This window comes from Xyrauchen texanus, chromosome 8, assembly GCF_025860055.1.
Source record: "Xyrauchen texanus isolate HMW12.3.18 chromosome 8, RBS_HiC_50CHRs, whole genome shotgun sequence".
NCBI classification, from domain to species: domain Eukaryota; kingdom Metazoa; phylum Chordata; class Actinopteri; order Cypriniformes; family Catostomidae; genus Xyrauchen; species Xyrauchen texanus.
The window spans coordinates 49,737,856-49,765,817 of NC_068283.1; the positions used below are offsets into that span (position 1 = coordinate 49,737,856).

Below are 27,962 nucleotides of genomic sequence, written 5' to 3' on the forward strand. Positions count from 1 at the left end.
CTGAAAGAGACTCTCTCTGCTGATACCTGTGCTTTGTCCTGCCCGTGATGCTGTAGTCAGAAGACATGATGAGCTGAAGACTAAAGAAAGAGTCGCAGGAGAGAACAACATTTCATCATGTCTGACAGCAGAGGTGAGATACACAAACAAGAGCATTTCATTCTGTCCATATAATCCACATTTCTATTGATCTCTGCTGTTATGTGTCACTCTGATGTGTCCTGCAGACAAATATAAGTGTCATAAATTACATTTTGATCAAATAAATAATCATTTTGTTTTCTGCAGTGTCTCCTGTCATCAACCCTTCTCGTAGGAGAAGAAGGAGCAAAGACATTCCCCCTTTCAGTAAGTCTTTGTATAGATAACCCTGAAGTGATGAACCGTATATGGACATTATGGGCTGTTTCATCACTTTTAAATCATATGTGCCAAAATCAGTCAAATACATCATCATGTTGGGATTCATTAAATCTCTAAAGATCTTGTTGCCCTGTCACAAGATGTTCCCATGTGTGATTAACTATGTCTCCATCTAAGGTTTTCTGTGATAAAGGTGTAGATCATCAAAATGTTCACTGATAAGAAGACCACATCTTTTTTTGTCAAGAAAAATGAATACAAAAAATCTAGTGTGATAATTGTTGGCCTGTTTTAATCATGACTACAAGCTATACATCCCTGAAACCAATTTACTGTATGTGTGGCATTACTGTGACAGAATATCTCGTATCATGCACCTGTCAATAATAAGTGCAAGGAGAACAAATGATTGGCCACACTTTGTGATTCATATTCACTGTGTATTCTGTGTATTCATTAAATATGCTTGTCCACACTGTTAAAATAATAAACGACAGTCATGAGATTAACCCCTAATACAATAATCATATAAAGATGTTTCAATTAAAAATAAATACACAACTCTAGAAGCTTTTTTGGAGTGGAACTCATAGCAACATTACCGGTAATAAATTCAATAAATTGGCAAAAGAAAATGCATTCAATAAAATCAAAAATACCAAATGTTAAAATAATATTGTTAGAGCTGTATAATTGCTTTTTCTTTTCACAAACTTAAATTAAGCTGATCCTGTTCTGTAAACAACACTAGATAAGACTATTAAAAGTATTTGTCCAATGCAAAAATAAGCTTTTGAAAATTTTAAATCTTTTAAAGATTTTAAATATACAGGAAAGTATTCACAGCGCTTCACTTTTTATTCATTATTTTACTAAACATTCTACAAACAATACCCCATAATGACAATGTGAAAGAAGTTTGTTTGAATCTTTGCAAATTTACTAAAAATAATAAAATAAAAATCACATGTACATAAGTATTCACACCCTTTGCCGTGACACTCAAAATTGAACTCAGGTGCTTCCTGTTTCCACTGATCATCTTTTAGATGATCTTGATTGGAGTCCACCTGTGGTAAATTCAGTTGATTGGACATGATTTGGAAAGGCACACACCTGTCTATATAAGGTCCCACAGTTAACAGTGCATGTCAGAGCACAAACCGAGCCATGAAGTCCAAGAAATTGTCTGTAGACCTCCGAGACAGGATTGTATGGAGGCACAGATCTGGGGAAGGGTACAGAAAAATCTCTGCAGCATTGAAGGTCCCAATGAGCACAGTGACCTCCATCATCCGTAAATGGAAGAAGTTTGGAACCACCAGGACTCTTCCTAGAGCTGGCCGCCCGGCCAAACTGAGCGATCGGGGGAGAAGGGCCTTAGTCAGGGAGGTGACCAAGAACCCGATGGTCACTCTGACAGAGCTCCAGCATTTCTCTGTTGAGAACCATCCAGAAGAACAACCATCTCTGCAGCACTCCACCAATCAGGCCTGTATGGTAGAGTGGTCAGACGGAAGCCACTTCTCAGTAAAAGGCACATGAAAAGATCCAAAATGGTGCTATTTTTGTTAGTTAGCCCGACTTTTACGGCACATGGAAATCGGAGCAACCGGTGTTCATGTTTACCATCGCCAGACACTACTAAAATATAAGATTCATGCAACAACCAAGCTGCATGATGATCTGCAGGAGAAGCTACGTGACCTTGGTTGCTGCGGAGACCAGGCCTCCAGTCCTCTGTGTCGTCTGATGCCGGTGGCCAGGGGAGAGGACGTCGTAAGCGGTGTGCGAGGAAGCGGAAGCGCATCCATGCTAGGCTAAAAACAAACCCTAGCCGGCTGGCTCTCCCATCTATCCGACTCCAGCAGACTACACAGCGTGAGTTTAGAGACTGCTGCGTCTTTGTTTTCAAGGAGACGTGGCTCAGTGACAGAGTTCCGGATGACGCCATTCAGCTAGACGGGCTCACCTCGTTTCGTGCCGACAGAAATGCAGATCTGTGCGGTAAGACTCATGGTGGTGGCTTGTGTGATGAAAGAACTGTGCTAGTCTCTAGTTACTGCTCATCGCTGGTGGAGCTTGTGACTGTTAGATGCAGACCGTTTTATTTACCACGGGAATTCACCACTGTTATCATAACCGAAGTTTACATTCCCCACCAGTGCTAACGCTAAGGAAGCGCTCTGTGAACTGTATGGGGCTTTGAGCGAACAGCAGAACGCTCATCCTGATGGACTGTTTGCTGTCAGAGATTTCAACCATCCAAATCTCAAGACAGTGCTCCCTAAATTCCATCAGTATGTGGACTTTGCAACGAGAGTGGTGAATACACTTGATCTTGTTTACACAAACATCCCAGGAGCGTACCGGGCAGAGCCCCGCCCCCACCTTGGCTACTCAGACCACATCTCTGTTATGCTAATTCCTGCATACAGACCGCTCGTCAGACGCACAAAACCGCTTCAGAAGCAGAGAGGCTCGTCATGAGGCACATTAAGACCCAGCTGCCCCCTTCACTAGTCCCACTGCAGTTTGTGTATTGTCCCAACCGTTCAACAGATGACGCCATCGCCACCACCCTCCATCTGGGCCTCACCCACCTAGATAAAGGACTCATACATTCAAATGCTGTTCATAGACTTCAGCTCATCATTCAACACAATCATTCCTGAGCTCCTGATTGGAAAGCTGAACCTGCTGGGCCTGGACACCTCCCTCTGCAACTGGATCCTGGACTTCCTGACTGGGAGACCTCAGTCAGTCCGGATCGGGAACAGCATCTCCACCACCACCACACTGAGCACTGGGGCCCCCCAGGGCTGTGTGCTCAGTCCACTGCTGTTCACTCTGCTGACTCACGACTGTGCAGCAATGCACAGCTCGAACCACATCATCAAGTTCGCCGATGACACGACCGTGGTGGGTCTCATCAGCAAGAACGACGAGTCAGCATACAGAGAGGAGGTGCAGCGACTAACGGACTGGTGTAGAGACAACAACCTGTCTCTGAACGTGGACAAAACAAAAGAGATGGTTGTTGACTTTAAGAGAGCACAAAGTGACCACTCTCCGCTGAACATCAATGGCTCCTCTGTGGAGATCGTCAAGAGCACCAAATTCCTTGGTATTCACCTGGCGGAGAACCTCACCTGGTCCCTCAATACCAGCTTTATTACCAAGAAAGCCCAGCAGCGTCTCTACTTTCTTCGAAGGCTGAGGAAAGCACATCTCCCACCCCCCATCCTCACTACATTCTATAGAGGGACTATTGAGAGCATCCTGAGCAGCTGCATCACTGCCTGGTTTGGGATTTGCACCGTTTTGGACCGCAAAGCCCTGCAGAGGATAGTGAGGACAGCAGAGAAGATCATCGGGGTCTCTCTTCCCTCCATCAAAGGCATTTACAAAAAACACTGCATCCGCAAAGCAACCCAACACACACACACTCCTGTACACCACCCAACATTTGCACATGTCCAGAGTTGCACTTTAATTACTGTCACTTTATAACTGTCTGCTACCTCAATAACTGCTATGTGCATAGAACACTATCTCAGAGTATGTTATGTTTACATTTGGCATTTTTAGAAAGTGTCATCTTTTTGCACTACTGTGTACTGGTTGGCGCTGCACTGTCTCTTACTGTGTCTATTGTCCTGTTCATTGTTAGTAATTTATTGTACTGTCCCGTACATTTTGCACACATTTGCACGTTCACTTTTTATAGGTTATTTAGTCTGTGTAGTCTCATGTGGTTCTGTGTTTGTCCTATGTTGTTTTATGTAGCACATGGTCCTGGAGGAACGTTGTCTCGTTTCACTGTGTACTGTACTAATTATATATGGTTGAAACGACAATAAACACCACTTGACTTGACGACAGCCCACCTGAAGGACTCTCAGACCATGAGGAACAAAATTCTCTGGTCTGATGAAACAAAGATTGAACTCTTTGGCCTGAATGGCAAGCGTCATGTCTGGAGGAAATCAGGCTCCACTCATCACCTGGCCAATACCATCCCTACAGTGAAGCATGGTGGTGGCAGCATCATGATGTGGGGATGTTTTTCAGCGGCAGGAACTGGGAGACTAGTCAGGATCGAGGGAAAGATGAATGCAGCAATGTACAGAGACATCCTTGATGAAAACCTGATTCAGAGCACTCTGGACCTCAGACTGGTGCGAAGGTTCATCTTCCAACAGGACAACGACCCTAAGCACACAGCCAAGATAACAAAGGAGTGGCTACGGGACAACTCTGTGAATGTCCTTGAGTGGCCCAGCCAGAGTCCAGCCTTAAACCCGATTGAACATCTCTGGAGAGATCTGAAAATGGCTGTGCACCGACGCACCCCATCCAACCTGATGGAACTTGAGAGTTCCTGCAAAGAAGAATGGGAGTAACTGAGTAACCAAAATAGGTGTGCCAAGCTTGTAGCTTCATACACAAAAAGACTTGAGGCTGTAATTGGTGCCAAAGATGCTTCAACAAAGTATTGAGCAAAGGCTGTGAATACTTATGCACATGTGATTTTTTTTTTGTTTTGTTTTTTATTTTAAGTAAATTTGCAAAGATTTCAAACAAACTTCTTCATGTTGTCATTATGGGGTATTGTTTGTAGAATTTTGAGGAAAATAATGAATTTAATAAATTTTGGAATAAGGATGTAACATAAATAAATGTGGAAAAAGTGAAGCGCTGTGAATACTTTCCGGATTCACTGTAGCCCTCTTTACCTCGGCTCGCGTTTGCTGAGCTTCTTCAGAAAATATAAATAGCTTAAATAAAATCAGAACAGGGCTGGACAATAAGGATTGCTGTTTCACGTGCGTACACTAACTTAAAGGGACAGAGCGCTAGAATTGTTCCCATAGTAAAAAAAATTACATTTATTTTATTTTTATTTAATTTCCCTTTAGAGATGTAGTGCAGAATGAAACGTAATAACCTTAGTTAAAACGGTTATACATGTGAAAATCACGAGCTCAGGATCCAACATGCAAGAATACATTTAATTAGGTAATATTTCAAAACGTAAACGTTAATTCGACATGATAATGGCATTTGATATGAAAAGAAGTAATTACTCTGCCTATTATTATTTTCATAACCTTTCAGCTGCAGGTGAAGATGAATATTTGAATACTTCATATCATCCTCATGACACACTTGTTACATGTCTCATTTCTGGACCGTACAGGTGTTTATGTGCTTTGTGTATCAGTCAGTGTTGGTCTTGTTTGGGTTGTCTGATATATTCACAGATTAGGACTAATGTCTAATGACTCATGGATTCTGAAGTTATTACATTCAGCCAATAATCTAATCTTTAACTCTGTGACTAAATCTTTGATCCTGTTTGTGAAAACATACACAGGGCCAAAAAGTTGACAGAATGATTTTAAAGTGTGACTGAAACCCATAATGTGCTCCACAGAATCTTAAAAACACAGGACGGCAGAGGTTAATGTGATGAATTAATAACTTTAAAGTGCTTTTATGGGGTTACATAAGGCATAAATCATATCTTGTATATTATGAACGTGATACAATTTTGGGGGAATAGAAATACACAATAATGTCAAACGTAATATACAGGATATAAAAGATATTTTGCTTTGGACAAAAAAATAATTATATTAAAACAGCTATTTTATGTTTTTGTGTTGGGCCAGGGGAAAGTTTGGCAAGGCAAGTAAACATTTGCTGTTATTTGATGTGTTCTCCCATTCTTTACTAAACAAGTTCACCCTGATTTTGTTTACTTCTGCTTTCCAAAACTGGAAATGTGAAAAGTGTCCAATTTACAAATGCCATTTCACATGATTTTTGTGTTGTGTTTGTTCCAGTGAGTGATTTGAGGATTGTTCTGCTGGGGACGAATGCTTCAGAAAACAGTCGAGTGGGGAACTTCCTGTTAGGAAGAGCAGTGTTTGAGACTGAAGAACCTCCAGATGTTGTAGAGAGAGTTGGAGGAAAACACATGACAGTCATCAACACTCCAAACATCTCACTCCATCAGATCACACAGAGACAGTGAGAGAGTGTGTGTCTCTGTCTGCACCAGGACCTCATGTGATCCTTCTGGTACTGAAACATGATCAGTGTTCAAGAGAAGAGAAAGAGTGTGTGGAGATGCTGCTCAACTCTTTCTCTCACACTGTTTATCAACACACCATGATGATCACCACACACGAGTCACACACTCAAGTCAATGACATTATACAGGAAATCATTCACAAATGCAACGACAGACACTTCAGACTGGAGAGAAACAGCACTCCTGCTCAACTGATGGAGAAATGTGAAGAGATTGTACACAGTAATGGAGGACATCATCTGATCTGTACTGAATGTGAGAGTGTGAAGCTGAATGTGGTTGTGTGTGGCAGTGACAGACGATTAAAAGCCTCCATATCAAATCTGATCCTGAATGAGAGCGACAGAAGATCAGAATCCAGTTCAGAGTGTGTGAGGATTGAAGGGGAGATGTCTGGACGTCTGATCACTCTGGTGGAGCTTCCAGCACTTTCTCAGCTCTCAGAAGAGGAAGTGATGCGTCAATCTCTCCACTGTGTGTCTCTCTGTCATCCTGGAGTTCATGTTTTCCTCCTCATTATTCCTGATGCTCCAATCACTGATGAAGACAAAGCAGAAATGGAGAAGATCCAGAGAATATTCAGCTCAAGAATCAACAAACACATCATGGTCCTCATAATGCAGAATTCAGAACACACAACAGCAGAACTCAATGAAGAAACAAAGTCTGTCATTGAAAGTTATGCAGGACGACATCATTTCTGTGGCCCCGACACACAAGTGTCCGTGTTGATGGAGAAACTGGAGCAGATGATGGAAAACAATAATGGAGACTGTTTCTCCTCAGAGACACTTTTAAATGCTCTGATGCTGAAATTTGAAGATATGAGGAGGAAAATCCACTCACTAGAGACACAGTTTCAATCACAAGGTACAGATATGAAAATCTACACAGTTCAAACACACTTTACACGACAAACAAAATTATGTTCGTGCATTCAGATTTTAGAAGAGTTCATGTGACTAAAGATGGCATCTCACTACTTGGGGGCAAATTCACTAAACAGATTTGTGTGGCGTTTTGTCACAAAAACCTGCATTTTAATAATTAACCAGGTGTGTCTTTAACCAAGTCATTGTCATTCCTTTCTGTGCAAAAGTGCCTTTCTATGTGTAATAGCTCATTATATAATTATTCACTGTGAGATTCTCCAAGCAAACTCGGTGCTATTGGCCCATTGCAATAAACAGCACTGTTACCACCCGGAGAAAACAGCCATTAAAACAGATGTTTGTGAACATTTTCTATTAATCATGGTTGCAGTAATTCATCAAATAATGATTAAATGATGAAGAACAGCATTATAATAGGCCATATGTCCAGATGAAGTCAAGCGGCCAAATATCCTAGGCTAATAAGGGTTACGCGCCACGGGCTTCGTTCCCTTTCTATGTGGTTCAGACCCCGGTTTCTTACCTTGGGTCCCACTCTAGGTGCTTCTTGTTGTCGCAGGCTGCTAACGACAGATGCCTCCCTGACGGGCTGGGTAGTGGCCTTAAGTGGTCGTCCAGCTTAAAGGGAATAGGAGGGTCGTCAGCTCAGCTGTCACAGTCACTGTCTCGAGTTGATGGCTGTATTTCTGGCCCTGAAATACGTCCTCCTGAGGCTGCCATGTCTTGGTGCGGGTGGGCAATACAGTGGTAGTCTCTTACATAAACCATCAGGGAGATCCATGTTCATGTCAGCTGAATTTCTGGCACGTCGGATTCTCCTTGGGGCCCAGGGCAGCTCCTGTCACTCAGGGCGGTTTATATCCCTGGATGCCTGTATATGCGAGCATATTTACTGTCCAGACAGAAAATACAGACAGGGGAGTGGAAACTTTTCCCGGGCACAAGAGGACCTCTTCGTCTCTATGAACAGCGCAATGTCTCCTCTGCTTCTCCCCGAGTCACCCAGCCCCCTTGGATCTGGACGTAAAGGCACATACATGACCCAGAATGCGTTTGTATGCATTTCTTTCCCCGGTTTTTATGCTCCCGGGAGTCTTTGCCAAAGTTCGCCAGCAAGGGTCTTGCCTCCTACTGATAGCGCCACGCTGGCCGAACAGGATATGGTTCTCGGAGCTAAATTCTCCCCTCGACGGCTCGCCTCTGCCGATTCCGAACAGGGGGGCGGCCGCTACCAAGCAGACTATGTCACATTGAGTGAGGGATGCTATTGCCATGGCCTATGAGGCGCACAGTAAAGCTTCGCCAGTAGGTGTCAGGGTTCACTCCACCAGAGGGGTCGCCTCCTCTAAAGCCTTGGCTAGAGGGGTCCCTCTGCAGCAGGTTTGTGATGTGGCAGGCTGGTCCTCTCCGCACACATTCATCAGATTTTATAGTTTAGATGTTCATGCTACTCCGGGCTCTTATGCCCTTGAGTCGTCATCTCAAGCTCATGTCTGAGACCTCTCGCATTCTTGTGAGCACACTTCACAACCGTAGGGGTCCAGACAGCCCCAGTGTGGCGGCGTGGGTATTGGGTTCCCAAAGTGCTTAGCAAAGCGCAGCATCATAGTGAAGCTTTTTGTAAAGGGAAAGTCTCAGGTTAAATGTGTAACCCTTGTTCCCTGAAAAAAGCGGAACGAGATGCTGTGCTTCTTTGCCACACTGGGACGTCCCAGGACTGCTCTTCAGAAAAAATATCTGACGACACGCTGGTGATGCCTCTATTTATAGCCTGGCCACAGGTGCATCTAATGATCATCACCAGCCGAGACTATAAATTCCGGTCAATGTTCATTGACGTGTTACACACATATTCACAGCTGGTCACAATGCAGGATTGTTCCCAAAGCGCTTAGCAAAGCGCAGCATCTCGTTCCGCTTTTTTCAGGGAACAAGGGTTTCACATGTAACCCGAGACGTTTTCAGCCATTTTGTTTTGCGCTAGAGTTCTCTAATCATTGTCCTTCAACCTGTAGGTTCTTCAACAATTTGTGATATTAACATGGTACATTACTTAGTTTGTATCATGAGTAAGTGTTGTACGATGAGACACAATTATGGGGAATGTACTTACTTATGTTCTGAAGTACAACACATTTAAATGTCAATAGCAATATTGTTGTTCTTTCAGGTTCAAGAGACGACACCAGTGATGTGAGGATTGTGATGCTGGGCAAAACTGGAGTTGGGAAGAGTGCAACAGGAAACACCATCTTAGGAAGAAAAGTGTTTAAAGCGGCTATATCACAAGAGTCAGTTACTAAAGAGTGTCGGAGAGAAACAGCAGAAATCAACGGCAGACACATCACTGTGATTGACACTCCAGGACTGTTTGATACTGAACTCAGTCATGAAGACATCCAGAGAGAAATCACTAACTGCATCTCAATGATACTGCCAGGACCTCATGTGTTCATTATTGTGTTGAATTTAGGACAACGATTCACTCAAGAGGAGGCGAAATCAGTGAAGATCATTCAAGAGACGTTTGGTGAAAACTCTTTAATGTACACAATGATTCTCTTCACCAGAGGAGATTATCTGAAGAATAAATCCATTGAACAGTGGCTGGGGAAACCAGGATCTCCTTTGATGAAGCTGATTGAACAATGTGGAAACAGATTCCATGTGTTCAATAATAATGAGACTAGAGATCGCACACAGGTTTCTGATCTACTGGAGAAAATAGACGTCATGGTGACAGCAAACGGAGACAGTTACTACTCATGTAAGATGTTCAGACAGATGGAGAGAGAACGACAAGAAAAACAAATGAACATAATGATGGAGAGAGTCGAGACACTGAACAGAGAGAGAGAAGAACTCTTGACCAAACATGAAGAAGAGAAAGAGAGAATGAAGAAGATGATGGAGGAAGAGAGACAGAATCAAGAGAAAGAGAGGAAGAGAAGAAAAGAGAAATTTAGAGAGCGAGAAGAACAATTAAAAAGAGAAATGAAAGAAAAAGAGGAGCAAGAGAGAAATATGAGAAAAGAACGAGAGGAATGGGAGAAACAGAAACTGAAGAGAGAAGAAGAGTTTAATGAGAGAGAAGAACGATATAAAAGAGAAATAAAAGAGAAAGAGGAGTGTGAGAGAGAGATGAAAGATGAGATGAGAAAAGAACGAGAGGAATGGGAGAAACAGAAACTGAAGAGAGAAGAAGAGTTTAACGAGAGAGAAGAACGATATAAAAGAGAAATAAAAGAGAAAGAGGAGTGTGAGAGAGAGATGAAAGATGAGATGAGAAGAGAACGAGAGGAGAAACTGAAGAGAGAAGAAGAGTTTAATGAGAGAGAAGAACGATATAAAAGAGAAATAAAAGAGAAAGAGGAGTGTGAGAGAGAGATGAAAGATGAGATGAGAAGAGAACGAGAGGAATGGGAGAAACAGAAACTGAAGAGAGAAGAAGAGTTTAATGAAAGAGAAGAACGATATAAAAGAGAAATAAAAGAGAAAGAAGAGTGTGAGAGAGAGATGAAAGAAGAGATGAGAAGAGAACGAGAGGAGAAACTGAAGAGAGAAGAAGAGTTTAATGAAAGAGAAGAACGATATAAAAGAGAAATAAAAGAGAAAGAAGAGTGTGAGAGAGAGATGAAAGAAGAGATGAGAAGAGAACGAGAGGAATGGGAGAAACATAAACGAGAGGAGAAACTGAAGAGAGAAGAAGAGTTTAATGAGAGAGAAGAACGATATAAAAGAGAAATAAAAGAGAAAGAAGAGTGTGAGAGAGAGATGAAAGATGAGATGAGAAGAGAACGAGAGGAGAAACTGAAGAGAGAAGAAGAGTTTAATGAAAGAGAAGAACGATATAAAACAGAAATAAAAGAGAAAGAAGAGTGAGAGAGAGTGAAAGAAGAGATGAGAAGAGAACGAGAGGAGAAACTGAAGAGAGAAGAAGAGTTTAATGAAAGAGAAGAACGATATAAAGAGAAATAAAAGAGAAAGAAGAGTGTGAGAGAGAGTGAAAGAAGAGATGAGAAGAGAACAGAGGAGAAACTGAAGAGAGAAGAAGAGTTTAATGAGAGAGAAGAACGATATAAAAGAGAAATAAAGAGAAAAGGAGTGTGAGAGAGAGATGAAAGATGAGATGAGAAGAGAACGAGAGGAGAAACTGAAGAGAGAAGAAGAGTTTAATGAAAAGAAGAACGATATAAAACAGAAATAAAAGAGAAAGAAGTGTGAGAGAGGTGAAAGAAGAGATGAGAAGAGAACGAGAGGAGAAACTGAAGAGAGAAGAAGAGTTTAATGAAAGAGAAGAACGATATAAAAGAGAAATAAAAGAGAAAGAAGAGTGTGAGAGAGAGATGAAAGAAGAGATGAGAAGAGAACGAGAGGAATGGGAGAAACATAAACGAGAGGAGAAACTGAAGAGAGAAGAAGAGTTTAATGAGAGAGAAGAACGATATAAAAGAGAAATAAAAGAGAAAGAAGAGTGTGAGAGAGAGATGAAAGATGAGATGAGAAGAGAACGAGAGGAGAAACTGAAGAGAGAAGAAGAGATTAATGAGAGAGAAGAACGATATAAAAGAGAAATAAAAGAGAAAGAAGAGTGTGAGAGAGAGGTGAAAGAAGAGATGAGAAGAGAACGAGAGGAATGGGAGAAACAGAAACTGAAGAGAGAAGAAGAGTTTAATGAGAGAGAAGAACGATATAAAAGAGAAATAAAAGAGAAAGAAGAGTGTGAGAGAGAGATGAAAGATGAGATGAGAAGAGAACGAGAGGAGAAACTGAAGAGAGAAGAAGAGTTTAATGAGAGAGAAGAACGATATAAAAGAGAAATAAAAGAGAAAGAAGAGTGTGAGAGAGAGGTGAAAGAAGAGATGAGAAGAGAACGAGAGGAATGGGAGAAACAGAAACTGAAGAGAGAAGAAGAGTTTAATGAGAGAGAAGAACGATATAAAAGAGAAATAAAAGAGAAAGAGGAGTGTGAGAGAGAGATGAAAGATGAGATGAGAAGAGAACGAGAGGAGAAACTGAAGAGAGAAGAAGAGATTAATGAAAGAGAAGAACGATATAAAAGAGAAATAAAAGAGAAAGAGTGTGAGAGAGAGATGAAAGATGAGATGAGAAGAGAACGAGAGGAGAAACTGAAGAGAGAAGAAGAGGAGAAATGGAGAAAGAGAGAACAAGAAAAAGGGAGAATGAAGATGGAGGAAGAAAGACAGAATAAAGAGATGAAGAGAAGAGAATTCAGTGTGAGAGAAGAACGATATAAAAGAGAGATAAAAGAGAAAGAAGAACGAGAGAGAGCGATACGAGAGGAGGAGAAACATGCATTTAAAGGTCAGTGAACTTTAAGAATTCATCTTTTCAAATAAAAATGAGAATATAGTGGAGAACAGGAAGTCATCAGAGTAACGATTAGCACAATTAACCAAATCTGATTCCAGATGGATACATATATAATAAATGATAAACCCCATTTCCAGAAAAATGCCATTAACACAAGAATGTGTGATTCGTTCATTCTCTTGAACCTTTATTGAACTGACAAGATGTGCAATGTTTTCACTGATGACATATTCTGATGTCTGCAACACACTCAGAGGCACGTTTACCACTGTGTTACATCACCTTTCCTTTTAATGACACTTTTAATCGTTTGATTCAAGATTCAGCTGCTCAACAGTCTGTGTCATCGTTGTCTGATTCTCCTCTTCATGATGTGTCATTCATTTTCAATAGAAGATGATCTGGACTGCAGACAGTCGAACACTCACACTCTGTGTCTGTCACACTGTTGTAGTATGAGTAGAATGAGGGCTGGCATTGAAATAATCTTAGACTTCCTGAGAAAATATGTTTCCCTGAATCTTTTCCCAATATCACGTACGGTAGATGGAGAAAGACCTGAAGTCTTTGTGATCTCTCATGAACTTTGGCACACTGTGGTGAGCCACGAACTTCTTTTCTTGAAAACCATCAATGTGTTTGAACAGAGTGTGAGTTTGAGCAGAGTGGGTTGTGTTGAGTTTAGGGGATGTGTTGGGTTTAGGGGATGTGTTGGGTTTAGGGGTTGTGTTGGGTTTAGGGGTTGGGTTGGGTTTAGGAGTTGTGTTGGGTTTAGGAGTTGTGTTGGGTTTAGGGGGTGTGTTGGGTTTAGGGGTTGTGTTGGGTTTAGGGGGTGTGTTGGGTTTAGGGGATATGTTGGGTTTAGGGGTTGTGTTGGGTTTAGGGGATGTGTTGGGTTTAGGGGGTGTGTTGGGTTTAGGGGGTGTGTTGGGTTTAGGGGATGTGTTGGGTTTAGGGGTTGTGTTGGGTTTAGGGGTTGTGTTGGGTTTAGGGGATGTGTTGGGTTTAGGGGTTGTGTTAGGTTTAGGGGGTGTGTTGGGTTTAGGGGGTGTGTTGGGTTTAGGGGGTGTGTTGGGTTTAGGGGATGTGTTGGGTTTAGGGGTTCTGTTAGGTTTAGGGGGTGTGTTGGGTTTAGGGGGTGTGTTGGGTTTAGGGGATGTGTTGGGTTTAGGGGATATGTTGGGTTTAGGGGTTGTGTTGGGTTTAGGGGTTGTGTTAGGTTTAGGGGTTGTGTTGGGTTTAGGGGTTGTGTTGGGTTTAGGGGATATGTTGGGTTTAGGGGTTGTGTTGAGTTTAGGGGATGTGTTGGGTTTAGGGGTTGTGTTGGGTTTAGGGGTTGTGTTGGGTTTAGGGGTTGTGTTGGGTTTAGGGGTTGTGTTGGGTTTAGGGGTTGTGTTAGGTTTAGGGGTTGTGTTAGGTTTAGGGGGTGTGTTGGGTTTAGGGGGTGTGTTGGGTTTAGGGGATGTGTTGGGTTAGGGGATGTGTTGGGTTTAGGGGTTGTGTTGGGTTTAGGGGTTGTGTTGGGTTTAGGGGTTGTGTTGGGTTTAGGGGTTGTGTTGGGTTTAGGGGTTGTGTTGGGTTTAGGGGTTGTGTTGGGTTTAGGGGTTGTGTTGGGTTTAGGGGATGTGTTGGGTTTAGGGGTTGTGTTGGGTTTAGGGGTTGTGTTAGGTTTAGGGGTTGTGTTAGGTTTAGGGGTTGTGTTGTGTTTAGGGGATGTGTTGGGTTTAGGGGTTGTGTTGGGTTTAGGGGATGTGTTGGGTTTAGGGGTTGTGTTGGGTTTAGGGGTTGTGTTGTGTTTAGGGGTTGTGTTGGGTTTAGGGGTTGTGTTGGGTTTAGGGGTTGTGTTAGGTTTAGGGGTTGTGTTGGGTTTAGGGGGTGTGTTGGGTTTAGGGGTTGTGTTGTGTTTAGGGGATGTGTTGGGTTTAGGGGTTGTGTGTTTAGGGGATGTGTTGGGTTTAGGGGTTGTGTTGGGTTTAGGGGATGCGTTGGGTTTAGGGGTTGCGTTGTGTTTAGGGGTTGTGTTGGGTTTAGGGGTTGTGTTGGGTTTAGGGGTTGTGTTGTGTTTAGGGGTTGTGTTGTGTTTAGGGTTTGTGTTGGGTTTAGGGGTTGTGTGTTTAGGGGTTGTGTTGGGTTTAGGGGTTGTGTTGGGTTTAGGGGTTGTGTTGTGTTTAGGGGATGTGTTGGGTTTAGGGGATGTGTTGGGTTTAGGGGCTGTGTTGTGTTTAGGGGTTGTGTTGGGTTTAGGGGTTGTGTTGGGTTTAGGGGTTGTGTGTTTAGGGATTGTGTTTGGTTTAGGGGTTGTGTTGGGTTTAGGGGGTGTGTTGGGTTTAGGGGTTGTGTTGGGTTTAGGGGTTGTGTTGAGTTTAGGGGATGTGTTGGGTTTAGGGGTTGTGTTGGGTTTAGGGGATGTGTTGGGTTTGGGGGTTGTGTTGGGTTTAGGGGATGTGTTGGGTTTAGGGGGTGTGTTGGGTTTAGGGGTTGGGTTGGGTTTAGGGGGTGTGTTGGGTTTAGGGGTTGTGTGTTTAGGGATTGTGTTTGGTTTAGGGGTTGTGTTGGGTTTAGGGGTTGTGTTGGGTTTAGGGGTTGTGTTGGGTTTAGGGGTTGTGTTGAGTTTAGGGGATGTGTTGGGTTTAGGGGTTGTGTTGGGTTTAGGGGTTGTGTTGGGTTTAGGGGTTGTGTTGGGTTTAGGGGATGTGTTGGGTTTAGGGGGTGTGTTGGGTTTAGGGGTTGGGTTGGGTTTAGGGGGTGTGTTGGGTTTAGGGGTTGTGTTGGGTTTAGGGGTTGTGTTGAGTTTAGGGGATGTGTTGGGTTTAGGGGTTGTGTTGGGTTTAAGGGGTGTGTTGGGTTTAGGGGTTGGGTTGGGTTTAGGGGTTGGGTTGGGTTTAGGGGTTGTGTGTTTAGGGGTTGTGTTGGGTTTAGGGGTTGTGTTGGGTTTAGGGTTTGTGTTGGGTTTAGGGGTTGTGTTGGGTTTAGGGGTTGTGTGTTTAGGGGTTGGGTTGGGTTTAGGGGTTGTCTTGGGTTTAGGGGTTGTGTTGGGTTTAGGAGTTGTGTTGGGTTTAGGGGTTGGGTTGGGTTTAGGGGTTGTGTTGGGTTTAGGGGGTGTGTTGGGTTTAGGAGTTGTGTTGGGTTTAGGGGTTGTGTTGGGTTTAGGGTTTGTGTTGGGTTTAGGGGTTGTGTTGGGTTTAGGGGTTGTGTTGGGTTTAGGGGTTGTGTTGGGTTTAGGGGTTGTGTTGGGTTTAGGGGATGTGTTGGGTTTAGGGGTGTGTTGGGTTTAGGGGTTGTGTTGGGTTTAGGGGATGTGTTGGGTTTAGGGGTTGTGTTGGGTTTAGGGGTTGTGTTGGGTTTAGGGGTTGTGTTGGGTTTAGGGGATGTGTTGGGTTTAGGGGTTGTGTTGGGTTTAGGGGTGTGTTGGGTTTAGGGGATGTGTTGGGTTTAGGGGTTGTGTTGGGTTTAGGGGTTGTGTTGGGTTTAGGGGTTGTGTTGGGTTTAGGGGTTGTGTTGGGTTTAGGGGATATGTTGGGTTTAGGGGTTGTGTTGGGTTTAGGGGATATGTTGGGTTTAGGGGTTGTGTTGGGTTTAGGGGGTGTGTTGGGTTTAGGGGATGCGTTGGGTTTAGGGGATGTGTTGGTTTAGGGGTTGTGTTGGGTTTAGGGGGTGTGTTGGGTTTGTGGTTGTGTTGGGTTTGGGGGTTGTGTTGGGTTTAGGGGTTGTGTTGGGTTTAGGGGTTGTGTTGAGTTTAGGGGGTGTGTTGGGTTTAGGAGTTGTGTTGGGTTTAGGGGGTGTGTTGGGTTTAGGGGGTGTGTTGGGTTTAGGGGGTGTGTTGGGTTTAGGGGTTGTGTTGGGTTTAGGGGGTGTGTTGGGTTTAGGGGATGTGTTGGGTTTAGGGGTTGTGTTGGGTTTAGGGGTTGTGTTGGGTTTAGGGGATGTGTTGGGTTTAGGGGTTGTGTTGGGTTTAGGGGATATGTTGGGTTTAGGGGTTGTGTTGGGTTTAGGGGTTGTGTTGGGTTTAGGGGATGTGTTGGGTTTAGGGGTTGTGTTGGGTTTAGGGGTTGTGTTAGGTTTAGGGGTTGTTTTGGGTTTAGGGGTTGTGTTGGGTTTAGGGGTTGTGTTGGGTTTAGGGGATGTGTTGGGTTTAGGGGTTGTGTTGGGTTTAGGGGTTGTGTTGGGTTTAGGGGTTGTGTTGGGTTTAGGGGTTGTGTTGGGTTTAGGGGTTGTGTTGGGTTTATGGGATGTGTTGGGTTTAGGGGTTGTGTTGGGTTTAGGGGGTGTGTTGGGTTTAGGGGGTGTGTTGGGTTAGGGGATGTGTTGGGTTTAGGGGATGTGTTGGGTTTAGGGGTTGTGTTGGGTTTAGGGGTTGTGTTGGGTTTAGGGGATGTGTTGGGTTTAGGGGTTGTGTTGAGTTTAGGGGTTGTGTTGGGTTTAGGGGGTGTGTTGGGTTAGGGGATGTGTTGGGTTTAGGGGTTGTGTTGGGTTTAGGGGTTGTGTTAGGTTTAGGGGTTGTGTTAGTGTTTAGGGGTTGTGTTGTGTTTAGGGGATGTGTTGGGTTTAGGGGTTGTGTTGGGTTTAGGGGATGTGTTGGGTTTAGGGGTTGTGTTGGGTTTAGGGGTTGTGTGTTTAGGGGTTGTGTTGGGTTTAGGGGTTGTGTTGGGTTTAGGGGGTGTGTTGGGTTTAGGGGTTGTGTTGTGTTTAGGGGATGTGTTGGGTTTAGGGGTTGTGTGTTTAGGGGATGTGTTGGGTTTAGGGGATGTGTTGGGTTTAGGGGTTGTGTTGGGTTTAGGGGATGCGTTGGGTTTAGGGGTTGCGTTGTGTTTAGGGGTTGCGTTGTGTTTAGGGGTTGCGTTGGGTTTAGGGGTTGTGTTGGGTTTAGGGTTTGTGTTGTGTTTAGGGGTTGTGTTGGGTTTAGGGTTTGTGTTGGGTTTAGGGGTTGTGTGTTTAGGGGTTGTGTTGGGTTTAGGGGTTGTGTTGGGTTTAGGGGTTGTGTTGTGTTTAGGGGATGTGTTGGGTTTAGGGGATGTGTTGGGTTTAGGGGTTGTGTTGGGTTTAGGGGTTGTGTTGGGTTTAGGGGTTGTGTTGGGTTTAGGGGTTGTGTTGGGTTTAGGGGTGTGTTGGGTTTAGGGGTTGTGTTGGGTTTAGGGGTTGTGTTGGGTTTAGGGGATGTGTTGGGTTTAGGGGTTGTGTTGGGTTTAGGGGTGTGTTGGGTTTAGGGGTTGGGTTGGGTTTAGGGGTTGGGTTGGGTTTAGGGGTTGTGTTGGGTTTAGGGGTTGTGTTGAGTTTAGGGGATGTGTTGGGTTTAGGGGTTGTGTTGGGTTTAGGGGTTGGGTTGGGTTTAGGGTTGTGTGTTTAGGGGTTGTGTTGGGTTTAGGGGTTGTGTTAGGTTTAGGGTTTGTGTTGGGTTTAGGGGTTGTGTTGGGTTTAGGGGTTGTGTGTTTAGGGGTTGGGTTGGGTTTAGGGGTTGTCTTGGGTTTAGGGGTTGTGTTGGGTTTAGGAGTTGTGTTGGGTTTAGGGGTTGGGTTGGGTTTAGGGGTTGTGTTGGGTTTAGGGGTGTGTTGGGTTTAGGAGTTGTGTTGGGTTTAGGGGTTGTGTTGGGTTTAGGGTTTGTGTTGGGTTTAGGAGTTGTGTTGGCTTTAGGGGTTGTGTTGGGTTTAGGGTTTGTGTTGGGTTTAGGAGTTGTGTTGGGTTTAGGGGTTGGGTTGGGTTTAGGGTTTGTGTTGGGTTTATGAGTTGGGTTGGGTTTAGGGGTTGTGTTGGGTTTAGGGGTTGTGATTGGTTTAGGGGTTGTGTGTTTAGGGGTTGTGTTGGGTTTAGGGGTTGTGTTAGGTTTAGGGTTTGTGTTGGGTTTAGGGTTTGTGTTGGGTTTAGGGGTTGGGTTGGGTTGGGTTTAGGTGTTGGGTTTAGGGTTTGTGTTGGGTTTAGGGGTTGTGTTGGGTTTAGGGGTTGTGTTGGGTTTTGGGGTTGTGTGTTTAGGGGTGGTGTTGGGTTTAGGAGTTGTGTTGGGTTTAGGGGTTGGGTTGGGTTTAGGGGATGTGTTGGGTTTATGAGTTGTGTTGGTTTAGGGGTTGTGTTGGGTTTAGGGGTTGTGTTGTGTTTAGGGGATGTGTTGGGTTTAGGGGTTGTGGTGGGTTTAGGGGTTGTGTTGGGTTTAGGGGTTGTGTTGGGTTTTGGGGTTGTGTGTTTAGGGGTTGTGTTGGGTTTAGGGGATGCGTTGTGTTTAGGGGTTGCGTTGTGTTTAGGGGTTGTGTTGGGTTTAGGGGTTGTGTTGGGTTTAGGGGTTGTGTTGTGTTTAGGGGTTGTGTTGGGTTTAGGGGTTGTGTGTTTAGGGGTTGTGTTGGGTTTAGGGGTTGTGTTGGGTTTAGGGGGTGTGTTGGGTTTAGGGGTTGTGTTGGGTTTAGGGGTTGTGTTGGAGTTTAGGGGATGTGTTGAGTTTAGGGGATGTGTTGGGTTTAGGGGGTGTGTTGGGTTTAGGGGTTGGGTTTAGGGGTTGGGTTGGGTTTAGGGGTTGTGTGTTTAGGGGTTGTGTTGGGTTTAGGGGTTGTGTTAGGTTTAGGGTTTGTGTTGGGTTTAGGGGTTGTGTGTTTAGGGGTTGGGTTGGGTTTAGGGGTTGTCTTGGGTTTAGGGGTTGTGTTGGGTTTAGGAGTTGTGTTGGGTTTAGGGGTTGGGTTGGGTTTAGGGGTTGTGTTGGGTTTAGGGGGTGTGTTGGGTTTAGGAGTTGTGTTGGGTTTAGGGGTTGTGTTGGGTTTAGGGTTTGTGTTGGGTTTAGGAGTTGTGTTGGCTTTAGGGGTTGTGTTGGGTTTAGGGTTTGTGTTGGGTTTAGGAGTTGTGTTGGGTTTAGGGGTTGGGTTGGGTTTAGGGTTTGGGTTGGGTTTATGAGTTGGGTTGGGTTTAGGGTTTGTGTTGGGTTTAGGGGTTGGGTTGGGTTTAGGGGTTGTGTTGGGTTTAGGGGTTGTGATGGGTTTAGGGGTTGTGTGTTTAGGGGTTGTGTTGGGTTTAGGGGTTGTGTGTTTAGGGGTTGTGTTAGGTTTAGGGGTTGTGTTGGGTTTAGGGGATGTGTTGGGTTTAGGGGTTGTGTTGGGTTTAGGGGTTGTGTTGGGTTTAGGGGTTGTGTTGGGTTTAGGGGATGTGTTGGGTTTAGGGGTTGTGTTAGGTTTAGGGGTTGTGTTGGGTTTAGGGGTTGTGTTGGGTTTAGGGGTTGTGTTGGGTTTAGGGGGTGTGTTGGGTTTAGGGGTTGTGTTGGGTTTAGGGGTTGTGTTGGGTTTATGGGATGTGTTGGGTTTAGGGGTTGTGTTGGGTTTAGGGGTTGTGTTAGGTTTAGGGGGTGTGTTGGGTTTAGGGGGTGTGTTGGGTTAGGGGATGTGTTGGGTTTAGGGGATGTGTTGGGTTTAGGGGTTGTGTTGGGTTTAGGGGTTGTGTTGGGTTTAGGGGATGTGTTGGGTTTAGGGGTTGTGTTGAGTTTAGGGGTTGTGTTGGGTTTAGGGGGTGTGTTGGGTTAGGGGATGTGTTGGGTTTAGGGGTTGTGTTGGGTTTAGGGGTTGTGTTAGGTTTAGGGGTTGTGTTAGGTTTAGGGGTTGTGTTGGGTTTAGGGGTTGTGTTGGGTTTAGGGGATGTGTTGGGTTTAGGGGTTGTGTTGGGTTTAGGGGTTGTGTGTTTAGGGGTTGTGTTGGGTTTAGGGGTTGTGTTGGGTTTAGGGGGTGTGTTGGGTTTAGGGGTTGTGTTGTGTTTAGGGGATGTGTTGGGTTTAGGGGTTGTGTGTTTAGGGGATGTGTTGGGTTTAGGGGATGTGTTGGGTTTAGGGGTTGTGTTGGGTTTAGGGGATGCGTTGGGTTTAGGGGTTGCGTTGTGTTTAGGGGTTCGTTGGTTTAGGGGTTGTGTTGGGTTTAGGGGTTATGTGTTGGGTTTAGGGGTTGTGTTGGGTTTAGGGTTTAGGGGTTGTGTTGGGTTTAGGGGTTGTGTTGTGTTTAGGGGATGTGTTGGGTTTAGGGGTTGTGTTGGGTTTAGGGGTTGTGTTGGGTTTAGGGGTTGTGTTGGGTTTAGGGGTTGTGTTGGGTTTAGGGATTGTGTGTTAGGAGTTGGTTAGGGGTTGTGTTGGGTTTAGGGGGTGTGTTGGGTTTAGGGGTTGTGTTGGGTTTAGGGGTTGTGTTGAGTTTAGGGGATGTGTTGGGTTTAGGGGTTGTGTTGGGTTTAGGGGGTGTGTTGGGTTTAGGGGTTGGGTTGGGTTTAGGGGTTGGGTTGGGTTTAGGGGTTGTGTTGGGTTTAGGGGTTGTGTTGAGTTTAGGGGATGTGTTGGGTTTAGGGGTTGTGTTGGGTTTAGGGGTTGGGTTGGGTTTAGGGGTTGTGTGTTTAGGGGTTGTGTTGGGTTTAGGGGTTGTGTTAGGTTTAGGGTTTGTGTTGGGTTTAGGGGTTGTGTTGGGTTTAGGGGTTGTGTGTTTAGGGGTTGGGTTGGGTTTAGGGGTTGTCTTGGGTTTAGGGGTTGTGTTGGGTTTAGGAGTTGTGTTGGGTTTAGGGGTTGGGTTGGGTTTAGGGGTTGTGTTGGGTTTAGGGGGTGTGTTGGGTTTAGGAGTTGTGTTGGGTTTAGGGGTTGTGTTGGGTTTAGGGTTTGTGTTGGGTTTAGGAGTTGTGTTGGCTTTAGGGGTTGTGTTGGGTTTAGGGTTTGTGTTGGGTTTAGGAGTTGTGTTGGGTTTAGGGGTTGGGTTGGGTTTAGGGTTTGTGTTGGGTTTATGAGTTGGGTTGGGTTTAGGGGTTGTGTTGGGTTTAGGGGTTGTGATTGGTTTAGGGGTTGTGTGTTTAGGGGTTGTGTTGGGTTTAGGGGTTGTGTTAGGTTTAGGGTTTGTGTTGGGTTTAGGGTTTGTGTTGGGTTTAGGGGTTGGGTTGGGTTGGGTTTAGGTGTTGGGTTTAGGGTTTGTGTTGGGTTTAGGGGTTGTGTTGGGTTTAGGGGTTGTGTTGGGTTTTGGGGTTGTGTGTTTAGGGGTGGTGTTGGGTTTAGGAGTTGTGTTGGGTTTAGGGGTTGGGTTGGGTTTAGGGGATGTGTTGGGTTTATGAGTTGTGTTGGTTTAGGGGTTGTGTTGGGTTTAGGGGTTGTGTTGTGTTTAGGGGATGTGTTGGGTTTAGGGGTTGTGGTGGGTTTAGGGGTTGTGTTGGGTTTAGGGGTTGTGTTGGGTTTTGGGGTTGTGTGTTTAGGGGTTGTGTTGGGTTTAGGGGTTGTGTTGGGTTTAGGAGTTGTGTTGGGTTTAGGGGTTGGGTTTAGGGTTTGTGTTGGGTTTAGGAGTTGTGTTGGGTTTAGGGGTTGGGTTGGGTTTAGGGTTTGTGTTGGGTTTATGAGTTGTGTTGGGTTTAGGGGTTGGGTTGGGTTTAGGGTTTGTGTTGGGTTTAGGAGTTGTGTTGTGTTTAGGGGTTGGGTTGGGTTTAGGGTTTGTGTTGGGTTTAGGAGTTGTGTTGGGTTTAGGGGTTGGGTTGGGTTTAGGGGTTGTGTTGGGTTTAGGGGTGGTGTTGGGTTTAGGGGTGGTGTTGGGTTTAGGGGTGGTGTTGGGTTTAGGGGTTGTGATGGGTTTAGGGGTTGTGTTGGGTTTAGGGGATATATTGGGTTTAGGGGTTGTGTTGGGTTTAGGAGTTGTGTTGGGTTTAGGGGATGTGTTGGGTTTAGGAGTTGTGTTGGGTTTAGGGGATATATTGGGTTTAGGGGTTGTGTTGGGTTTAGGAGTTGTGTTGGGTTTAGGGGTGGTGTTGGGTTTAGGGGTGGTGTTGGGTTTAGGGGTGGTGTTGGGTTTAGGGGTTGTGATGGGTTTAGGGGTTGTGTTGGGTTTAGGGGATATATTGGGTTTAGGGGTTGTGTTGGGTTTAGGAGTTGTGTTGGGTTTAGGGGATGTGTTGGGTTTAGGAGTTGTGTTGGGTTTAGGGGATATATTGGGTTTAGGGGTTGTGTTGGGTTTAGGGGATGTGTTGGGTTTAGGGGATGTGTTGGGTTTAGGGGATGTGTTGGGTTTAGGGGTTGTGTTGGGTTTAGGGGATGTGTTGGGTTTAGGGGATGTGTTGGGTTTAGGGATGTGTTGGGTTTAGGGGTTGTGTTGGGTTTAGGGGATGTGTTGGGTTTAGGGGATGTGTTGGGTTTAGGGGATGTGTTGGGTTTAGGGGATGTGTTGGGTTTAGGGGTTGTGTTGGGTTTAGGGGTTGTGTTGTGTTTAGGGGTTGTGTTGGGTTTAGGGGATGTGTTGGGTTTAGGGGTTGTGTTGGGTTTAGGGGATGTGTTGGGTTTAGGGGTTGGGTTGGGTTTAGGAGTTGTGTTGGGTTTAGGGGTTGGGTTGGGTTTAGGGGTTGTGTTGGGTTTAGGGGTGGTGTTGGGTTTAGGGGTGGTGTTGGGTTTAGGGGTTGTGATGGGTTTAGGGGTCGTGTTAGGTTTAGGGGTTGTGTTGGGTTTAGGGGTTGGGTTTATTTCTATGGAAAGTCCCCATAAAACATGGAAACACAACGTGTGTGTGTGTGTGTGTGTGAGTGAGAGTGTGTGTGTGTGCTTGTGAGTGTATGTTATGAGAGTGTGTGTGCTTGTGAGTGTGTGTGTGTGTGTGTGTGTGTGTGTGAGAGAGTGTGTGTGCTTGTGAGTGTGTGTGTGTGTGTGTGTTGTGAGAGTGTGTGTGAGCGTGTATTTATCACTTTGTGGGGACCAAATGTCCCCATAAGGATAGTAAAACCCGAAATGTTTGACCTTGTGGGGACATTTTGTCGGTCCCCATGAGGAAAACAGCTTATAAATCATACTAAATTATGTTTTTTGAAAATGTAAAAATGCAGAATGTTTTCTGTGAGGGTTAGGTTTAGGGGTAGGGTTAGGTTTAGGGGATAGAATATAAAGTTTGTACAGTATAAAAACCATTATGTCTATGGAAAGTCCCCATAAAACATGGAAACACAACATGTGTGCTCGTGAGTGTGTGTGTGTGTGTGTGTTGAGAGTGTGTGTGTGTGTGTGTTGTGAGTGTGTGTGTGTGTGTGTGTGTGTGTTGAGAGAGTGTGTGTGTGTGTTGTGAGAGTGTGTGTGCTTGTGAGTGTGTGTGTGTGTGTTGAGAGTGTGTGTGTGTGTGTGTTGTGAGTGTGTGTGTGTGAGTGTGTGTGTGTTGTGAGAGTATGTGTGTTTGTGTTATTTTTAATCAGAAAAAATGTTCAAGGTCCCCAGCTTGTTGAGGTCATGCGTTCTGAAGGATTACAACATTAGAATAGTGCTTTTTTGAGAAATAATAATAAAACTTTGCTAACATTATAAGTGAATCAAGTGAAATAAAAAAGAAATTTAAATCCCTTTTAAACATTATGCATTGTTCTTTTAATAGTAATAATTGATGTTTATGTTTTTTAATTCCTTTGTTGCGGTTAATTTAATGTTGCAATTAATTTTACAAAATATAACGCGTTAAAAAAAATGAATGCATTTAATCGCAATGCTTTCCTGAGAGATTCAAGCTTGTAGTACCTCCTGTTTACTCCAGAGGGCAGTAAGAAACTTCAGCTGTATGAGAAACACACAGTTTATACAGTGAAGAAAACATTAACAACTCTTATATCAACATAAACATGCGAAGCAAGAGATATCAAGATGTGTTTAAAGATTGAGTATTAAACTATATTTAATGACACCGTGACCTAAACATTTTATTTTTATGACGCAACACACCCGAGATGCGACACAACAAGCATGTCTGACGCAGGTCGTACGGTCTTTAGCTCACAAATATTGAATTACCGGTGAAGGAGGTGTCCTTTAAACTGTTACAGCGTTTTTACCCCGTCAATCTTTATTTAAGAAACATTCTCCCTGAAATAGATGCACTTTGCTCCTTCTGTAATGCTGTAGATGAATCTGCCCCTCATCTTTTTTGGGAATGTGCCCACGCTGTAGTATTTTGGAGAATTTCTTTTAAATATATTATTTAAATACTCTTTGTACCTCCAACAACTCCAAAGCATTGAAAACCATTACACTATGTAATGAATTTAATGTCTTGGCAATATTGTAAAATATATCTTTAGTGTTGTGTACTATGTACCCCTGCCTTTTCTAAAAAACAATTATAAAAAATATCTGATGCAGGTGTTCATTGACGGGTCCTTAAACAAGCCCTCATAATAAATCTCTGACTGATAAATTCACTTGTGTAATGGATTACTGTGAACTGTGTGTCAATGATTGACTTATGATCAATAATATGGTAGTAATCAATACATTGTTGCTTTTTGTCTTATTATTGATGAACTCTTCTGCCACAGGAATGTCATGCATTTTAATTATCTGAATATTTATATAAGGTTTAAAGATAACTATGTATAATTATATATTGATATAAATATGTATAATCATTATATATTGAATTATTGTTATATGAGGGGCTTTCTCAGCAAATATTTGTATATGCGATTAATCACGATTAATTAATTGGGACACCATGTGATTAATTCGATTCCAATTTTTAATCGATTGACAGCCCTAGTTTTTTTTTAACAAACAGCATTAAAAAAAAAACAAAAGAAAAAAGAGTTCAATGAGCCTTAAAATGGAGTAACAATATTTCATTATTGGAGTAATATTTCAATATTTGGAGTAATAATAGTCAATTTCTGAGAACTGGTGAGTTTAACTTTTAATATATTTAATATGATTTGTTGTGAAGTATATACATCACAACCAGAACACGCAAAATAATGAACAAGTTAAAAATCTGCTAATCAAGACATTTCAAGGTAAGACTTTAATTGGATTAAAATATGGTTTGGTTTTATCATCTCCAATCATGTGTGACTAATCTTAAACAATGTATGTCTGTTAACATATGATGAATGATGTGTGTTAATAACTAGAAAATATATGTAAAACCAAACATGCTAAAAGGAAACTGCAGCTGCATTTCTGACACAGGAGATGAGGGGAACCTAGAGACAGTTTATACATTGGAAATTCTTTAGGCAAAAAACTGATAAGAATGAACCAATGGAAGGTAAAACCAGTAATCCCACTGCAGCAAAAACAAACCAACGGAATGAGTGGAACTTATCTCTTAGAATATTGGAGATGACCCGGTGGCAAAAATAAGCCAATCAAAAGAGTAAAAACCTGAGAACAAAGGAACACACCCTGGGTCAGAAAGGTAGAAAAGAAGGGAAAACTGGAGAAACGGGGTCTTTTTTGAGCGGAGATTACGGGTGAAGCAGACTAGATCCCCAGCTGGATGAATGATTTTTGTACTTTTTGTACTAATAAATACAATTTTTTCTTTGAAAACTTCGTCTCCTGAAAAACGAACACGACAGCACCCCTTGCTAAATGTTATGTTAATTTTCTAGAAAACTCAAATAGACAGCACAATGTTTTCAGTGAACACACTTAAACTAGACATATCTCTTTATATTGTTGTGCACATTCATTATTTATGTGCTTAATTTAACAGATGAAAACAGTAAATGTGTCAGGGGTAAAAGTTTGGACCCTCTTTTAGTCAGTATTTCGTTTCTTGTAGTCTCTATTCTTCAGAATAATTCCACTAATATTCATATAAACTGCATGTGTTTGAGCGACACTTAAGTAAATAAATGAATAAATGTGCACAATAATGTCTCGTTTGAGTGTGTTCACTGAAGAGATTGTGTTGTAAATTCAACATGTAATTGAATGAGGGGTGTTCAAACATGAGTGTATGACTGTATAAAGATCACAGCAACAGATCTTTATTATATGTATCACAATTGAGATGTAAAAAGTGAATTAACATTGTGTGCTCATGAACAGATGTGATGTGTAAATGTGTTTGAATGTTGGATTCATCAGTGTCACTATTGAAACTATACATAATGTCAATGTGTTATTCTCAGACGTGTTACAAATATGGTAATAAAGGTTGTTTTCTCTTTTATACAGGATCAACAGGGATCAAACTGAAACTGACTCCTAGAAACAACAGAAATAATCCTGTCGAGAGTCTCCCGGACAGAAGAATTGTTCTCCTGGGGAAGAGTGGCGTTGGAAAGAGTGCAGCTGGAAACACAATACTGGGACAGGAAGTGTTCAAATCTGAGCAGAGAATGAATTCAGTGACCCGTGAATGTTCAGAGAAACAAGCGACTATTTCAGACAGAAATGTGTCTGTAGTTGATACACCTGGATTATTTGACACAGACATGAAACCTGAAGATTTAGTGAAAGAGATCGGGAGAAGTGTTTATTTATCCAGTCCTGGACCGCACGCTTTTCTCATCGTGTTTCCTGTGAATATGAGATTCACTGAACAGGAACAACAGATTCTTCAGAAGATTGAAACACTGTTTGGAGAGGAAGTGTTGAAATACTCCATCATTCTCTTCACTCATGGAGATCTGTTAGAACAGTCAATAGATAAACTCATTGAGGAGAACAGTAAATTAAGATCTGTAGTTGATCAGTGTGGAGACAGATATCATGTGTTTAATAATAAAGAGCTGAATAACAGAGATCAGGTGACTGAACTACTGCAGAAGATTGACACAATGATACAGCAGAATGGAGGAGGACATTACACTCATCAGATGTATCAAGATGCTCAGAGATTTAAACCAGAGGAGGAAGAGGAGAGACGGAGAGATGAAGAGAGAAGACACCAGGAAGAGAGACAAAGTGAAAAGGAGACTCCGAGAATGAGGAAGGAGAGAGAGGAAAGAGTCAGAGCAGAGTTTGAAGCTAAACGAAAGAGAGAGGAAGAGAAGAGACGGAGAGAGGGAGAGAATAAACAGTGGTGCACAATACAATAAGCTGTTCTCAGAGTTCACACATTGAGATCTGTTGAGAGAAGAGAGTATTGATAAACTCATTAATAAAAGCAGTAAATTAAGATCTGTAGTTCAGCGGTGTGGAGGCAGATATCATGTGTTTAATAATGAAGATCAGAATAACAGAGATCAGGTGACTGAACTACTGCAGAAGATTGACACAATGATACAGCAGAATGGAGGAGGACATTACACTCATCAGATGTAAACATTCATATATTCTCCATTCTCTGCTGTATATGTTTTTATTAGAGGTTATAATTATTGTAACACAAGCATTTCTTCTTTCTCTCTTTATATGAACACACAGAGACTCGTGAAGATGAAACACATTTTAAACTAATGCATTAATGCATCTACTGGTTATTCAAATTACTGGAGTCAAATATTTATGATCTCTCTAGATCTCCACACAAACCTGTTCATAATTATATTTCATATTTCATATCCATCAGTTATTAATCGTCTTGTTTAAATGATGTCTAACGCTTTATTTT

At 43.2% G+C, this 27,962-nt stretch overlaps 1 protein-coding gene across 1 annotated transcript; it reads left to right on the top strand.

Moving 5' to 3' along the window:
- Window positions 1–27,958, top strand: LOC127647569 (trichohyalin-like). Its single transcript, XM_052131893.1, is given in 7 exon segments — window positions 1–133; window positions 289–348; window positions 6,216–6,368; window positions 6,371–7,336; window positions 9,530–11,237; window positions 11,576–12,684; window positions 26,582–27,958. Coding segments are annotated over 7 exon segments (4,878 nt in total). The 5' UTR covers window positions 1–117; the 3' UTR covers window positions 27,448–27,958.
- Window positions 27,959–27,962: the final 4 nt, after the last annotated feature.